Below are 17,815 nucleotides of genomic sequence, written 5' to 3' on the forward strand. Positions count from 1 at the left end.
TTTTCTCTTCCCTTTTCTTCTCACTTTCGCCTGTTTCCAATCATTATTTTCCGAGAGAATCATTAAAAAAAAGCACATTTGCTTTTGGATTTTCCGGGAAAATTACAAACAAGGTTTTCATCTGCAAACTTCAGTGAAGCTTCTCAGTGTTGCTGCAAATGGCCCCAAAGTCGGGCAAAGGCAAATCAAACAAAGCAAAACCAGAGAAGAAGCATAAGAAGAAAGAGGATAAAGGTAGAAGAAAGCTCCCCCTACCCTTTAATGAAAATTATTATTTTATTTTATTTTATTTATTTATTATTATTTTGCAGTTATTCCCAGTGTTCTTGACATCACTGTCGTTACACCCTATGAATCACAAGTTGTGCTCAAGGTGCTTTGCATGATTCGATTACCATTTTCATTAATAGTTAAATGGGTAAACTATGTGTTCAGTCATCCAATTATCACTTTAGTTTTATTTTAGTCATATAGTTATTTTATTTTCAAAATCATCACTAAACATCACTTTTTGATCTTGACCTACCCTAAAAAATTAAAGGTAATATTGATATGTCGGTAATGTCATTTCATCACAGCAAAAATGTCACGTCAACGAATTATCAAAATAAAATTAAAATATAATGTTAGTGATATTATGAAAAAAATAATTAGATGGTTAAAAATATAGTTTACCCTATTTAAATTAAGGGCAAAATATGTATTCAGTACTTAAATTAATAATTTTGGTCTATTTTAATACATAAACTTTAATTTTTTTCAAAATCATACATAATATTTATTTTTTGTTTCATTTTAGTACTTATTGTGAAAATTTTAACACATTTAGTACATGTATTATTATTTTTTTATCTATTTTAGTATCTAAACTTTAAATAAATAAATAAATTTAATGTTAACTTTTAAACAGTTGTACTAAAATGAAATAAAAACTAAAATTTATGTATGATTTTGAAAAAATTAAAAGTTTAGGTACTAAAATAGATTAAAATTAATAGTTTAAATATTATACACGTAATTTATCCTTAAATTAATAATTAATCGTTTGAAATATATACTAATTAACGATTAATAAATGTGATTTTATTTTTATTTTATTTTTTGAAGGGTATCTCAACTGATAAAATAGTTGATGTAAGAAGGCTGCTGGCTTCTCATGTTGAGACTTGTCATCTCACAAACTATTCTTTAACTCATGAGGTATTCTTTTTCCTTCTAATTTTCCCCCTTTTTTACATATAAAATGTTCTTTAATTATTTATTTTAAATAAAATTGTTAGGTCAAAGGGAAGAGATTGCATGACAAAGTAGAAGTGGTTACTTTGAAACCATGTTTGCTCACAATGGTTCAAGGTAGGTTAATTTCTTATCCGGTTACGATTTAACCGATCGAATCGAATCAAATATTATCGATTTAATTTGATTTAATCGATTTTAAATATCGAGTTATTCTGTTAATTCAGTTGGTTACTGATTTTTTTATTTTTTATTCAAATAAATTATTAACATCCACACTAGAAAAATCAAAAGAAATATTTTCCTTGGGTGAGCGTTTAACCGAGTCGAATCGAGTAAAAAACTTTCGAGTTATTTGAGTTGACGAATCTTATTTTACAACTCAAAGTTGATTTGTAATTTTTTCGAATCGAGACGAGTTTTTGAGTTTTTGTTTAAATTTAATTGTAAATATTTATAATATTATGATATTATTTGATTATAAATTAAATGATTTTTGTTATAAACATATGCAATACATGTATATTTTTTCATATTTTTTCATATGTAATAAATATGTATCATACAAAATCGATGGACTAGATTCTGACATATAAATTAATCTACTAATTATTAAAAAATTTGAGTTATTCGAGTTACTATTTAAGTTATTCGAGTTTTATTTTATAACTCGATTTGAACTTGAAATTTTTTTGAGTCGAATTTATGAATTTATAACTTGAATTTAATTCGAATCAAGTCAAAAAATTGATTTTTAAAATCGAATTTTGCTTCTCTTAAAACTCCTAACATATTTGTAATGTGTAATAAAATGTAATATTATATGGCTAAATAGGGCAATAGGATCACATGCAGAAGACTGACGAAGCTTCAGTCATAAATATCTAACTTGTCGTTTTTCTTACATTACAACGACCTGTGAAAGATACCCTATTTTATAATAAAAAATAATTGTATTTTATCATTTAGAAAAATAGATACCACTAGTATTAATAAGGGTAAAGTATAAAAATTGTATCTTTATTATATGATATTATTTTATTAAATTTTTTAATTATTAAAAAATTTAAAATAATTATTCGATTATAGAATATTTATTTATTGAGTTCATGAGTATTAAAAGTTACAAAATGATCATCTGGCTATTCATTATGTTCTAAATTCATCTTTTTTTTTGTCAAAGAAATTGATGGTTGTCTAAGTTGGACGTTAACATGATGACTGAAATATGATAATTATTTGAGATTTTGTGATCATATTTTATCATATCACATTCGGCATGATAACGTTCAGCTTATAATATCGTTTATTTTTTAATGAAAAATGATAAATTTGAAGCATAATGAATAGTCAAATGATTATGTTATAACTTTTAATAGTTGTTTAAAAAAATAACACTTTATAGTTGAATGATTATTTTTTGACTTTTAATAGTCGATGAATTTAATAAAATAATATCATATAATTAGGGATAATTTATGTACTAATATTGATAATTCATAAAATTAAAACTTGAATTAAAAAAAAGTTTTAAAACGGAACGTTTTGCACGAGTAAAATTAACTTAATAGTTTTATCACATTGCCCAAAAGGTTGTCCTAAAATTACGTTCCTGCCACTTAATGCAGAGGACTACGCCGACGAAGCTCAGGCGGTGGCTCACGTGCGGAGACTCCTAGACATCGTAGTGTGCACCACCAGGTTCTCGAAGCCCAAACGAATCCGATCACAATCATCATCGTCATCAGGGCCGTCTGTTTCAAAATCCAGAAAGGTCAACGCTGCTCCTGCGCCGTCCGATGGAGGAGAAGGGTCAGCATCAGCGACGGCGTCGATTACGGAGAGCATGGAAATGGCTACCATTCATCCAACCCCCAAATTATCAGAATTTTATGATTTCTTTTCATTCTTTCACCTCTCATCCCCTATTCTCAGTAAGTGCCACATCCCCTATTTTTAAGGTAAATAACATGTTTAGCACCCGAAATATCATTTCTGATTTGTTTTGGTCACTTATCTACTGTGACTTAAGGGTCATTTTTACCCGTATAGTAGATTTAATTTATTATTTTAGTCCTTGTGATATTTTCGTATCAATTAACAATCAAAGTTGTTTAATTGCATCATCTTATACCTTAATCCGTAAATCCTAAATCCTAGCCCATAATCCCTAAACTTTAACTTAAAGCACTAAACGATAATAAATATTTTAAACATTGATGCAATTGAACAATTTTGATGATTAAATTTATGCGAAAATATCATAGGGACTAAAATAATAAATTGAGTCTATTGTAGGGTAAAAGTGACCCTTAAGTCTATCTATTATTTTTTTTCAAAATCATGACTGACTTTTAATTTTGGTTTTATTTTGCTCATCACAATTAAAAAAATTGACAATGATATTGACATATCACCATAAGGTAATATCATGTCATCATTGAAAAAATATGAAAAATACTATATTAGCAAATCTCTTATTTTTTTTAACGGAGGATGACAAAAATGGAATCAAAATGTAAGAATAGGTATAATTAAAAAAAATAGTTAGATGACCAAAATAGAATGAAAGTGATAGTTGGGTACTAAAACTGTAGTTATTGCTATTAAAGTCTTAATTTTTTACTCGAAAAAAGGGGAGTAGTTGTCCAAATTGAATTCAAGACCTAATGTTAAAGTTTTTTTAGTTAAATTGTTATTTACCAAGTATAGGTTTTGCAGATGTGAGGAGGTGTGAGGATGAAGAAGAGAGGCATGAAGGTGACCATTTTGTAATGCAGGTAAAATCTCACTCTCTACATGTTAATAAACCCTCCTAATGGTTATTTACATATGCTTTACTTCATGTTGTCAACTTGCCATTGTCACTATGATGTGGTTGTATTGCACTCTAATGGTTTACCAAGCCAGTTGAATGATGATACTTAACATTGTAGTTTTTCTTGTATATTAACCGGCTTTTCATTCCGATACGGCGTCGGTTTTGCTAATTCGATGTTTTTACATGTAATGTGTGTGCAGATAAGAATCTGCAATGGAAAGATGATGCAGGTGGTTGCATCAGAAAAAGGGTTCTGTACTGTAGGAAAGCATTATTTCCAGGCTCACTCTTTGTTAGATCTTCTGCAAAATTTAAGCCAAGCCTTTGCCAATGTGAGTACTCTCATTTATAATTCATTCGTTTCGTTAATTAGCTTATCGGTTCGATTTCGATTTCATCTCTGTTGTGCTTGTTGCAGGCATATGATTCCCTTATGAAGGCTTTCTTAGAACGAAACAAGGTGATGTTTTCGTTATTTGCATATGGGGTAGTTTGACCTTACCGATCATGACGTTGCTACACTTTTTTTTTCGATCCAGTTCGGTAATCTTCCATTTGGATTTCGGTTAAATACGTGGCTTGTTCCTCCCCCTGTTGCTGAGTTTCCGTCGAGCTTCCTCTCTTTCCCGTTGGAAGACGAACGATGGGGTGGTAATGGTGGAGGCCAAGGAAGAAGTGGTGAGTATGATCTTTGGCCTTGGGCTACATATTTTGCAGTGCTGGCTAGTCTTCCTTGCAAAACCGAAGAGGAGAGGATGGTCCGAGATCGCAAGGCTTTTTTGCTCCATAACCGGTTTATCGATGTCTCGATTTTCAAAGCCGTTGCTGCAATTCAACATGTAATGAATTCCTGGTTAATTGCCAATGGTACTGTGAATAGCCATCCTGGCTCGGTCCTTCATGAGGACCGCATAGGTGACTTGTCGATTACGGTAAGACGAGAACCGACAGATGCGAGTCTCAAGCCTTATGTAAAGGTTTTTGGCCATCTTTCATCTGGCATGACTGCTATTGAAACTGCTAAAAAGAACTTACTTGAAGGGATCACTGCAGATGAGAGTGTAGCTTTTCATGTAAGTCAAAATCTCCTCTACTTAGGCATAAGGGTAGAAGTTTCAGTTAAAAAGCCTTTTTCGAATTTAAATCGTTGTTTTCACTAAACCGTAACCGTCTTACAGGATTCTTCCTCATTGGGCACTGCCATTGTTAGACATTGCGGATACATTGTGGTTGTGAAAGTCGTTGGAGATGTGAAGGAAATGCATGGTGCTGAGTATATCGAAATTGATGATCTTCCAGATGGAGGAGCCAATGCCCTTAATATTAACAGGTCTGGGTCATTAGCGCATGCTCTTGTTCCTCTTTCGTGCATATATTACATACATGCTCTCATTCCGATGACTAGCTACGTTTTACCTGAAATCGATATATCGTTCTCTATGTAACGATGGGGTGTTGAACTTATTTCAGCTTAAGGGTTCTACTTCACAAGTCGGGCACTAAAGAAACGAGTGGAGGACAAACACAGCAAGTCAACTTGACTGTTTCCGAAGCTTCTGGATGCCTTGTTCAGCAAGTAGTTAAAGAGAGCCTGACCAAACTAGAGGAGATCCTGGTCGCTCGCGAAAGGTCGATTAGACTGGAACTGGGTTCTTGTTGGGTGCAATATCTACAAAAGCTGGAAAGTTCAACAGAAACGACGTCGAATGGACCCGGTCATGATCGTGAGGCTGAACCGGCTGTCAAAGGTCTTGGAAAGCAATTTAAATGTTTAAAGAAAAGGGGTAACATCAATAGCAAAGTTGACAAGGAAGAAAATGATTCTGAGCCATGCAGTATGAATGTGAATTTTAATCAAGGACATCAAAGCATTGGTGAGTCCAACAATGACGTGGAATTGAAGAACCTGATTTCAGAAGAAGCCTTCTCCCGTCTCGAAGAAAGCGGAACCGGTCTTCACGTAAAGGTTTCCGGGTCACTCTTTCATTTCTCCTATATTTACTTGTTAGTTTTTGCTTAAAGCTTGGCATTGATTTGTTGTGCTTTCTGTAACAGTCACTCAATGAGCTCATGAAGATGGCATACGAATATTATGACGACATTGCTTTACCAAAGCTGGTACAATTCAAATTCCCAAGCCATTTTCTTTCAAAACATTTTTTCAAAGTTTTATGCAGAGTTCATGAACCAAATAACTTATCAGGTAAAAGACTTTGGATCGCTCGAGCTCTCACCGGTTGATGGTTGTACACTAACCGACTTTATGCACTTAAGGGGACTACAGATGCGTTCTTTGGGTCATGTGGTGAGGCATTGCTACCTAAGTTAGATATATTGAGCTATCAAATACTGTTTCTTGTTTGTTGGCTCTGATTCTGTTGTATAAACCAGGTTGAACTTGCCAAGAAGCTGCCTCATATACAATCACTCTGCATCCATGAGATGGTTACTCGAGCTTTCAAGCATGTCGTCAAAGCCGTCATTGCATCTGTCGACAAATTTGAGGACTTGCCTATGGCTATAGCTTCATCCCTAAATTTTTTACTTGGAAATAATGGAGTGGAAGATGATGCTCGAAATGAAAACGATGACTATTCCCTAAAACTGAGGTGGTTAAGAAAGTTTCTTTATGCAAAATTTGGTTGGAAACTGGGAGATGAATTCCAGCGGTTGCGAAAACTATCCGTTCTTCGGGAACTTTGCCATAAGGTACGATCTGTTGTCGACTGCTTCGGCTGCTAAGTGCATCAGATACTGGGTTTCACTGGTGTTTTCTTTCACCAGATTGGGCTAGAGTTGGTTCCTAGAGATTATGACATGGAATGCAAAGAACCCTTCAGAAGTTGTGATGTTATTAGCATGTTTCCTGTTTGTAAGGTGGACATCTCTGTTGCGATATTTTTTTCGTTCTAAAATCGTTATTATCCAATTGATCCAGCTTGTTATGGAGTTAACATAACGATGCTTGTGTTGCAGCATGTAGAATGCTCTTCTGCAGATGGCAGAACGCTGTTAGAATCATCCAAGAGGGCTCTTGACAAAGGACAACTAGAAGATGCAGTTAATTACGGGACAAAGGTATTCGCCATGTATCTTATAATCCACATCCGCATTCATATATCGTCTTCAACTATGATACCGACTCAGTCGAGTCCTACAATAAATTAGATAAGTTTTACTTGCTTTATAGGATTTCCCAATAGCTCTCATATTATGTGTTACTTGCTTTTGAAGGCATTGGCAAAGATGATAGCCGTATGCGGTCCCTACCATCGAACTACTGCGAGTGCCTACAGTCTTCTCGCTGTGGTTCTCTACCATACTGGTGATTTCAGTCAGGTACCCTAACATTCTGCAATTATTGCAGTCAGGTGAATGAAATTCAACTTAAACTGCTTATGATTAGATCGAAACTAAGTTATTTCTTCTTGTTTAGGCAACTATATATCAACAGAAAGCTTTGGATATTAATGAGAGGGAGCTCGGCCTTGATCATCCGGATACGGCGAAAAGCTACGGGGATCTTGCTGTATATTATTATCAGCTTCAACATTTTGAAATGGCTTCGAGGTGAGTCCGAGGTTATTGTGGTCTAGCATTGCATTCAATCTGCCAAATATCTGTGCTCTCATTCTATACCTCTTAGGTAATCTTGTACTTGTAAAACTGATGCTTCGGATTTTCATCTCGAGTCCGTTTCTTGTTCGATGATGGTTCACTCTATATACTCGAATACCATACACTTACGAGCTTGTGTTATTCTTCATTTTTTCCATTTTCGCAGATATGTAAACCGCTCTTTATTCCTTCTTCATTTTACTTGTGGATTCTTTCACCCGAACACCGCTGCGACTTATATAAACATGGCTATGATCGAAGAAGGGATGGGAAATGTTCATGTCGCTCTCAGATATCTACATGAAGCTCTTAAATGCAACCAGAGACTACTCGGAGGAGATCACATACAGGTCTGTCTCTTTCTCTCCAACTGTATGCATATGTTCATCTATGCCCAAATTTCTCATCGCCTGATTGTTTTATTCGGTTTCCTCCCTCGAAAGACGGCTGCAAGCTATCATGCCATTGCTATTGCTCTTTCATTGATGGACGCATATTCTTTATGCGTGCAACATGAGCAAACTACATACAATATACTTCGAGCAAAACTCGGACAAGATGACCTTCGTACACAGGTAAATACCTCTGTTAACACGGGGTTTATCGAGATCAGCAGCAACCATTATCTGCGGATTAACCTTGTTAAATTGCAGGACTCCATTACATGGATTGAATACTTTGAATCAAAGGCTTTAGAACAACAAGAAGCGGCACGAAATGGAACTCGAAAGCCAGATGCATCCATTGCAAGCAAAGGTCATCTTAGGTACAGATTCGGTGTCCCTTGATTACTAGCTATTCATTTATATAATTTCTTGCAGCAACAAAACCTGTGACCATTTGTTGCAGTGTGTCGGATCTCCTCGATTATATTAGTCACGATCACGATTCTAAAGGAACCGATGTACAGAGGAAGCCGCTGCGTGCCAAGGTACAGGATGTTTCTGGCCATGTTGTCACAACTCTTGAAAATCAATCTTGATTTCACATATAATGGTGACATTTTCTGAAAACTTGGCAGGTGATTCCTATGAGTGATAAAACTCATGATCCGCATCACAATTTAGTAACAGATACTGCAGATGTTAATGAAATAGGAATGGTAGCTTCTAATCGTCTCGAAGAACAAGAGGAAACTAATGATGTTACTCGAACTGAGCCGATAGTAACAAGTGAATTCGTCGAAGAGACAACTTCCGATGAAGGGTGGAAAGAAGCCAATTTGAAAGGCCGGTCGGGAAATGCCGTCGGAAGGAAGTCCAGAAGGAGGAGAACCGCACTTGCAAATCTAAAGGTGAATGGATATGCAAACGTTAGAGAGTGCAGCTTCAGGCCAGAAAGTATTTCACCTGTGAGAAAAACTGCCTCTAAGAACATTGTAAAGGAGGTGCTTCCTGTGAAGCAATCCATGTCCCGTAACTCGAGCCCTGGTGCGAATTCAGTTAGTTTACGAGCATCGGTTTCCAAAGGCTTCCCCCCTTCAGTTGTCATAGACTCGAAATCGCTTTCTTACAAAGAAGTAGCTGTAGCACCTCCAGGTACAGTTCTAAGGCCATTGCAGGAGAAGGTAGAAGCACAAAATGAGAGTGACACTGAACAGAAGATGTGCACCAATATCTCTGTTGTTGATAATGTTGCGGATGATGATGATGAAACCGAAGGAACTCGTGTTAGCGAAAATCGATCAGAAACAACTGCTTCTGAACTTGATAAGGTTACTTCTGAGGCTGCAAATGTTGCAGATAATGAAGATGAAGGAACTGAAGGAACTCGTGATGGTGAAAATCGATCGGAAGAAGCTGCAATCGAACTCGATAAGCTTTCCTTCGAGCCTACAAACATCGAGGACGGGAACAATATCTCTGTTGTTGATAACTTTGCAGATCATGGCAATCATGAAACCGAAGTTCCGAGGGGGAGTAAACTATCAGCATTAGCGGAACCATTCAATCCAGGATCACTCTACATGAACCACCAAATAAAACCACTTGCTTTCACAAGTGTTTATGATGTAACAGCCAGTCAAGCCATGCTTGCTGAGCCCGTCGAACCTCCCGTTGCAGTTCGAGTTCGTTGCGGTCCCCGGTCGCCGTTATATCACAAAAACAATCATCCTTACACCATCACATACCGAACTCCAAACTCGAAACGAACAGAATTTCGACCTCCGAGAGTTATGAACCCCCATGCACCCGAGTTCGTACCAACAAGTGACCCTGCAGTAACCAACAACAAGCTCGAAAATTCGGAAACTTCTTTGGATGCCATAATGGAAACTCAATCCAGCAGCTGTGAACAACCAAGAACATCGGGCGTAAACAAAAACAAATCGCGGGACGGAGAAGGATTTACGATCGTAACGGATCTAAGGCGAAACAGGAAGCCGTTTACGAATGGAGTGAATGCAGGGCTATACAATCGTCATCAATCAATATGTGCTTCAGTTATATGAACATATTAATCTTGCTATTAGGAAGCTGGTTTTAGTTCCTATGTTTTTTATCTGCAGATCAGCTTGTAATGTAATGTAGCTAAATAATCTTTTGTAAATTGCTTCTTTGTTTACAGATTTTTGTTTTAATAAAAAGGAAATTATATTTTAATCCTTTTACTTTCACTTTTTACAATTTGATTCTTAAAATGTAAGAAAACTATCTCATGAAGAACAAAAGTGTGCTCTTTCAAAAACACAGTTGATAGAACACGATTTTATCTTATGTGGCATCCTACGTCAGGAAATGTACATCATTTTCTTAAATAATTTGTTATAGGTAGGGATCTAAACGAGCCGAGCCGAGTTGATCTTGAGTATTGCTGAGTTCGACTCGACTCGAAAACTCTAAAATAGAGCTTACGAGTTTAAAATTTTCAAGCTCGACTCGAACTCGAAATCATGAACTGAAATTCGTAAAAGCTCAAAAATGCTCGGAATGAAAAAAATTCTAAGACTTAACTCGATTGAAGCCTAAAACTCGAACATGAACCATAAACACATGAAAACCTTATTGTATTTAAAAAAAATCAACACATAAATGTTAATATTATTAATAATTTATTTTAAAAAATTAAAATCATAATATATTATATTTTTGAGCTGCTTATGAGCTTTTCAAGTCGAGTATTAAGTAGCTCGTTCTGCTCATTAAGAACTCGAGTCGAGTATTTATCGAAACTTGACCAAATCGATTTCGAGTAACTCTCGATCTATCTTCTCATTTACAGTCCTAATTTTAGGTGCTATTTTCTTGAATGATAAAAATAAGGGTAAATTACACGTTTAGTACTTAAATTATCAGTTTTGATCCGTTATAGTACCTAAACGTTCAAAATTTTTAAAATCATACATAAAGTTTAATTTTTGTTTTATTTTAGTATTTTGCCGTTAAAAATTTTAGTTTTTGTTTAGTTTTAGTACCCTTGTTCAAAATTTTATGTTTAATTTTGAAAACAAATGAAAGTTTAGATCTGAAACAAACTAAAATTGATAGTTTAAATATTAAATGTGTAATTTACCCTAAAAATAATGGTATTATTCATGTAAATTTACCCTCTATATGTCTTGCCTTATATTCTAAAGATAGGTATAGGTCGGATTAGGTCTAATTTTCAGTCAATAAGACCCAAAAATATACACCATCTACCTGAAATTTAACCCTACTTTAGGATGATTTCATCCACCCGAACTCGATCCGTTTTTTTAGATTAAACTCGAACTTGACCTGAAACAAATATTTATAAAAAATAAAGATCTTATTAAAATAATAATATAGGATGATTATTGTAATTATCTCTAAATACATAAGATATAATAAATTAATTTTTCGATCAGGTCGAGTTAGATATTTTTCATCCTAAACTCAAATTCAATCCGAACATATACTCTAAAAAACTTAATGTAACTCGAACCAATTTTTTTAAATAAAATTTGACTCAATAAAGAATCGGATCGAAACTGATCAGGTTTGATTCTCATACTCATCCCACGTTGACATCTTATCCACTAATCATGAGGTTGAGACTAACGATTCGATTCCTTAAACAATGTTGAAATATTTGTTCCCAACGTGGATTAAAACAATCCCTAAACTCCAAATACTTAAAAGATCACGCATTTCCCCCAATTCCTCGTTCGATTTCGAACCCCAAATGGAAGTCGAAGTGAAACTCCGTCTCCCAGACCCCGAATCCCACCAGAGGCTCTCCGATCTGCTCTCCCCGTTCCTCGCCGAGACTCTCATCCAAGAAAACGTCTTCTTCGACACCCCAACCTCCGCCCTCGCCGCCGCCAACTCCGCCCTCCGCCTCCGCTTCTACAACCTCGACTCCCGTTCCGTCCTCTCCCTCAAATCCAAGCCCAAGCTCTCCCGGGGCATTAGCCAAGTCGAAGAACTGGAAGAACCCATCGACCCATCACTCGCCCGCTCCTTTGTAACCGAACCGAGCGGCCTGCTGGAGTTGAGAAACGATTCCCTGATAATGCAAAGGGTGAGAGGTGACTTTGGGGTTAATGAGTTGATTTGCTTGGGAGGGTTTAAGAATGTTAGAGGGGTTTACGAATGGAAGGGGCTGAAATTGGAGCTCGATGAGTCTGTTTATGATTTTGGGGTTAGTTATGAGATTGAATGCGAGAGTAAAGAGCCTGAACGTGATAAGAAATTGATCGAAGAACTCTTGAAGGAAAATGGGATCGACTTTAAGTACTCTGATATCAACAAATTTGCTGTGTTTTTGTCTGGAAAGTTGCCTACTGTGTAGAGACAAAATTCTACATCTTGTTGGATGATTTTGGTGTTTTTAATCATAAATTTCGAGAATTTCTGGAGTTTATCGATCTCGATTTCGTTTTATATTCACGAACAATCTCGCATATACTCCATGAAAATGCTAGATCTTTCATATTTTGACTTGTTGAAGCAAGGTAACTTTGGTCCATTTACCTTAGATATTGTATATATAACAAAATACGTTAAAATCTACATCTTCCCATGTTTGTTCTGAGAGTTCACATATCTTTGATTGTCAAGCTGCAAATTTTAGAAGGAAAAATAAAAGATTGGTTAAATAAAATCCGATCGAACACTGCCGCGTTCCGGTCGGTCGAGCAAACGGAAGGGGGTTTATCTTGATGTTGTAACAAGCATACCTAAATTAGGGAGGGGCATCCAAACCAAGCAAATAAAAGAAACTGTGCTCTGTTAGGCCATTTTATCATCTCTGGGCTTGTTCTGATCCTGGTGCTCCAACCGAAGTTGTTGCCGCCATACTGCTGGCTGAGCCGTTTTCGACCGGTGGAGGCACACCCCATTTGTTTTCGGATTCGAGGGGCTCAAATACATGAACCCCACCATCCGAGAGTCCCAATGCGAATTCATTCGCCTCAGACGGATGTGCGGCGATTACAAGCGGTGAACGTTGGAGCTGCAACATAGAGGGAAAGATCGTGATTTAATTCAAACGGTTAAAACTATAATGTGCAAATACATGACAAGATCTTAGCCGTACGAAATCGATACCCAAGTCGATAAGATCTGGGGAAATACCTGACACTGGCCGGAAGATATGCAGTAGGATTTACGGCATCGCAACCTGAGGTTTGCAACATTAAACACACAAACTGATGCGTCCGAAAAGCTGGCGTATACTAGCTGGCTATCGCAAGAGAACGTCGCGTGCGTTATCGGAGCAGAAGTATCACGTGGTGCCCACTAAACAAGATAAAATTAACATTAGGAGTAGAACATCACATGCTGATGTTTTCTTGTAATAAATCAAACAAGACGAAAACATTTACCTGCTTCACGCAGTCTAGCTTCGTTGTTTCGAATATGGCAAGCTGAGTCTCGTGCACGACAAGAAAATGTATCTGGTCTTGATGGAACTGTACACGCGTGTCCGACAGCGCTGTTGGTGTCCTCCCTGCTGGAACCTGCAAGAATCTACTCTTCTGCTTTTCCCATCCATCAGTGTTCCATACGCAAAGCTAGAGAAAGAACGGTAGATTAATGAACCGAAAGCAAATTTGTTTTTGTCGATGAGAATGCTTTTATCTTTCGAGATCGAATGGTTGATTAGCGAAGAACTCCAGAAGCAGCAACAAATTCTTTGTTTTCTTATCATCGGATAATTTACTAAAATATTTCCCAAGCTATTTGCACCATTGGACAATGACCGAGTCACTATGGAGTGGATTAAATCTAGGATGAAGCTTACTCGCCGTACCATGTACGGAAAAAGAAACGTAGAAAAAGAAATACCTGAGAATCGGCTCCGGATGAGACGAGCACATTCAGTACATGCGAAAAGGCGAGGCCAGTTATCCGTTTGGAGTGGCCTTTAAGTTTACTCTTCACCTGGAAGATTAAACTTGTAAATAAGAGTGCTACGTCTTCGAAATACGAGTGACATGTATGATTCTCAGCATAATGTATCATACCTCATCCACACGGACATTATATATCTGAATTGTCGAATCGTCCATGCCTATAGCTATAATATTATTGTCCTGAGGGTGGAATGCAAGCGAAGTTGCCGCTGGTGGCGGTGGCATGAAAGTTGCCATTGTCTGCAAGGCATCCACAAAAATCATCAATGCTTAAAGCTTATATACACAAATCATCGACAATGGAGGGGAGACAGACGGACATAAAAATCGAAGAAGCATAGTTATTCCGTCATTGATGAGTTACCTTAAACGTCATCATATTAAACAAGGAAATCTTTCCTCCTGATGCTGACATTACATAAGAATCATTTTTCGACAAAGCAAAACACGGTACAGCCTCTTCCGGATTCGTATCAGCGACATCATTGGTCATGAGAATCCCACTTGATGGTTGCCACAGCTGAGGGGATACGCTCGCAGTTGCCTACACAATGATGAAACAAATATGATATTTCGTATTGTGGAACATGTCGTTTAAAGGTATTCTTTTATTATCGAAAAAGTTCCCAAATGATGAGTAGATTGTACCTTGCCATTCGAGTTACGATCACTTCGCTGCCACTTCCACAGCAAGTGAATAGCATTCGATGCCAATGCCAAAATAGCATTACCCGAATTTGTAAAGATCAACCTCGATATCTGCAATAATCACAGCGAAAGGTGATAAGGTAGCCTAATGGCATATAGAAATCCATGAATCATAAAGGTATGTGAATTTTTATATACCTTGGTCACCCTCAAGTTTTCGGGGAGCCTCAAGGATCGACACTGAGATGGTTCGTTGATTTCAGTGAGCTTCCAAATCTTTGATTTATCGCTGGATTCTTCTGTTATTCTGGGTTTTACATCCGCCACATTCCGGGTATCCCCATTCTGAAAAGGACATAACACACGAACCTTAAATTCATGCATCCGAGCTCCACTACTAAACCAACAGACGACGAGTACATAACCATAACAACAAAATGAACACCATCAAACAGACCATTCCAGCAATAGCAGTCACAGAGGCACTTCTCTCTGCAAGTCCAGCACTACTAGCAGCTGCGGCAGCGACCGAGATTGGATTTATTGTAGGCTGACGAAAACAATAAATTGTCGATGAAGATTCAATTAACATACAGAACCGGTATAGCAACGTGCTAAAGGAATTAAATGAGACAATAATACTACCTTTGGGGCTTCAGCTGTTCTCGAGGAATCATAAGAAAGATTCTCCAAAGTGCGCAACAATCGCATACCATCTAAATTTGCCAAAATCTTAAGCCCATTATCATTTGTAGAAACAGCCAAGAGAGAGCCATCCTTGTTAAAGCGGATGCGTGGGCTTGCCTAACGATTAGGAAAGAAAAATGTAAGCTGCTACCATCTTAGAAATGGTACGAAACTTAATTGGACATAATTGACTTACCGGAAGTCCTCCTTCAGCATCAAAACTGGTCAAAGGTTGAACGCTGTCCATATCCCAGAATTTGATCGAGAAATCGTCACCAGCGGCCAAGTATCTGTTCTTGGTTGTGTCAAACTGCACAACACCTAAAGAACGTTTGCGGAACCCTTGATAGGTTCGCTTCACAGCCCCTTCACTTTCATTCCATTCTACGATATATGACTCCCCCTCTTTACTGGTGCCACAAGAAAAGAGCCTACAACACCAACCATCAATTCGAGAAAGGTCATTAGAAAATTGAAGCAAAACCCTATCCTGATAATTCTCGACAACTAACAGAACATGAATACGAGATATAGTGAAAGCAAACTAACCTTGTACCATCAGCACTGTAGGCCATGGTTGTGCACCAACGACCAGGAGCTTCATAGTCAACCCGTGAACCCATATTATCATACAACCATGCCTTTATCTTTCCGTCTACAGCAGTTTGAAAAGATAAACTGAGGCAGAAAAAGTCGATAGTAAGCACATCATGAAGACAAATGGATATGAGCACACGCACATAGGATATGGAGATATGGTCTCCAAGGATCCTCCAAATACACGAAAAACACAGAAACATATGACCATACTCATGTCCCACACTCGAGTCCAAATAACATATGGCCATAGTCCAGTGAAGAGTGCATGACACCTACCGCAATAAAGAAATATCCTTACCTGAATGTTCTCTTTATAGTGCGGGCAGACGGAATAAACAGGAGCCTCGTGGCCTTCAAAGGTGTACTGTTTTGTACCATTGGTAGCATCCCACACCTAAAGCAAGACATGAAATTAGCGAGGACGAGCAATTTTTTCTTGTAAACTAATAACCAACCAAGTAAAATGAAAAAAACAACCTTAATTGTCTTGTCATCACCGCAAGTTATTACACAAAGTTGCTTATTTGGATGAGAGAACGCAATATCATTTACACCACCAGTATGAGCATCAATCTAGATTGGAATTTTAAATATGATTTTGGTCAGGCAAAAATCAGCAAGAGGATTAGAGGGAAAACACACACACAACCCAACGGAACTAGCTGCAATATATACCTCGAGATGTTGTCGAACCTCCTCGCCTCCATGATAAGAATATATTTGCACAATGTGCCTTGAGTAAGCAACTCCTGTTTTTGGAAAAGTATGACATGTCAATCAACGTTCCCATTTCACTACTACAACTATATACATAGGTTTATTCTCACCAAATAAAGAACCATCGGGGCTCCAAATTACACGGTTTACAGAGACAGCAGGATCTTTGACTAGAGCAGCCTGGATTCAAGTACATATATTCTGTTTAGCGTGTCAGAATAAACAGTGCAAATGAGCATGTTAAACAGTCGACGGCACTAACCTGTAGAGTCATTGAACAGGCACTAACATCCCAAACTTTAAAGCTTTTGGAAACCAGCCGCTCCCGAGAGCCAACTTCCCACAACGCTATGTCTCCAACGTTGGTACCAACTGATTCATCAAATTCGGAATATGTGGAGTAGAATCACCAGTGGACAAAAACAGAAAACCACGAGCAATTATGATAAAACAAGGCATTATACCATACCTAGAAGTAGAGTCTGTTGAACAGGATGGAAATCCATGCTCATAGGAGATGAACCCTGGTTGAGAATTCTCGCGACAGCCCTCGGCAGATCATCAGGTGCACTGAAAGCCTGACTGTGACCATGGCCCTGAAATGGTACCGACAACACATTGACTGGAAGATTTACCTGCACAAAGTGAGCAAAGATCAGTAAAATAACCTTAGGCAGAAAGAAACAAGATCACACGCAGATTACGTATCAAATAAGTCGATTAAAATAAAACCGCAGTACTTCGTCAGATATCCCCATGGGCCTCGTCCTTTTGGCAACATGATCAGAGTCCCCAGATGGGTAGTCTACAGATGGATTCGTTGGAGTCCTTGGATGCTTCAATGCAGCTATAAGTCAATAATGAAACATGCCGTTAAAACGAAAAAGGACTAGACGGAACAATGTCGTCATTGCTAAAAACAAACCTAGAGAGGAAGTGATTACAGAAGAAAATATTGAAAACATTGATAAATAAAGAGGAAGAAACAACTACCTGGTATTGAAGAAGGGCCAAGACCGATTGCTCCACCAGAAATAGCCGGATGAGTTACAGTTGAAGGATTTGACATCCAACCTGCAAGGGGTGCCGGAACTTGTGCAGGTGTAGGTTGAAAAGGCTGAAGACGTAAACCGAGGACATTAAGAACAGGATAATGAAAGAGAATT

The 17,815-nt window shown here is 37.5% G+C and overlaps 2 protein-coding genes and 1 pseudogene across 3 annotated transcripts in view; 2 read left to right on the forward strand and 1 right to left on the reverse strand.

Annotated features, from left to right (window-relative positions):
* LOC120205079 (protein TSS-like) lies at nucleotides 1-17,770 on the forward strand. The gene is made up of 25 exons (XM_039205016.1): nucleotides 1-234; nucleotides 312-373; nucleotides 1,108-1,200; nucleotides 1,281-1,353; nucleotides 2,865-3,170; nucleotides 3,958-4,016; nucleotides 4,258-4,389; nucleotides 4,476-4,517; nucleotides 4,597-5,130; nucleotides 5,236-5,387; nucleotides 5,528-6,023; nucleotides 6,113-6,175; nucleotides 6,261-6,362; nucleotides 6,449-6,766; nucleotides 6,842-6,934; nucleotides 7,034-7,135; nucleotides 7,292-7,396; nucleotides 7,494-7,627; nucleotides 7,842-8,025; nucleotides 8,119-8,250; nucleotides 8,329-8,441; nucleotides 8,525-8,606; nucleotides 8,697-10,151; nucleotides 12,212-12,214; nucleotides 17,757-17,770. Exons 1-23 carry the CDS (start codon nucleotides 159-161, stop codon nucleotides 10,125-10,127), a joined length of 4,884 nt encoding a protein of 1,627 aa, XP_039060947.1. The 5' UTR covers nucleotides 1-158; the 3' UTR covers nucleotides 10,128-10,151; nucleotides 12,212-12,214; nucleotides 17,757-17,770.
* The window catches only part of LOC120205080 (triphosphate tunnel metalloenzyme 3-like), an 18,318-nt gene continuing 12,242 nt past the window's right edge, over nucleotides 11,740-17,815 (forward strand). Inside the window, exon 1 of one of the 2 annotated variants that reach the window (XM_039205019.1) lies at nucleotides 11,740-12,424. In XM_039205019.1, the coding sequence (XP_039060950.1) occupies nucleotides 11,822-12,424 (603 nt within the window). In that variant the 5' untranslated portion in view covers nucleotides 11,740-11,821. Of the gene's footprint in view, nucleotides 12,500-17,815 lie in introns of those variants that run through there. The other variant, XM_039205018.1, reaches the window with a different exon arrangement.
* The window catches only part of LOC120205081, a 6,724-nt pseudogene continuing 1,536 nt past the window's right edge, over nucleotides 12,628-17,815 (reverse strand).

This window comes from Hibiscus syriacus, unplaced genomic scaffold (assembly GCF_006381635.1).
Source record: "Hibiscus syriacus cultivar Baekdansim isolate YM2019G1 unplaced genomic scaffold, ASM638163v2 tig00012104_pilon, whole genome shotgun sequence".
Classification (NCBI taxonomy): domain Eukaryota; kingdom Viridiplantae; phylum Streptophyta; class Magnoliopsida; order Malvales; family Malvaceae; genus Hibiscus; species Hibiscus syriacus.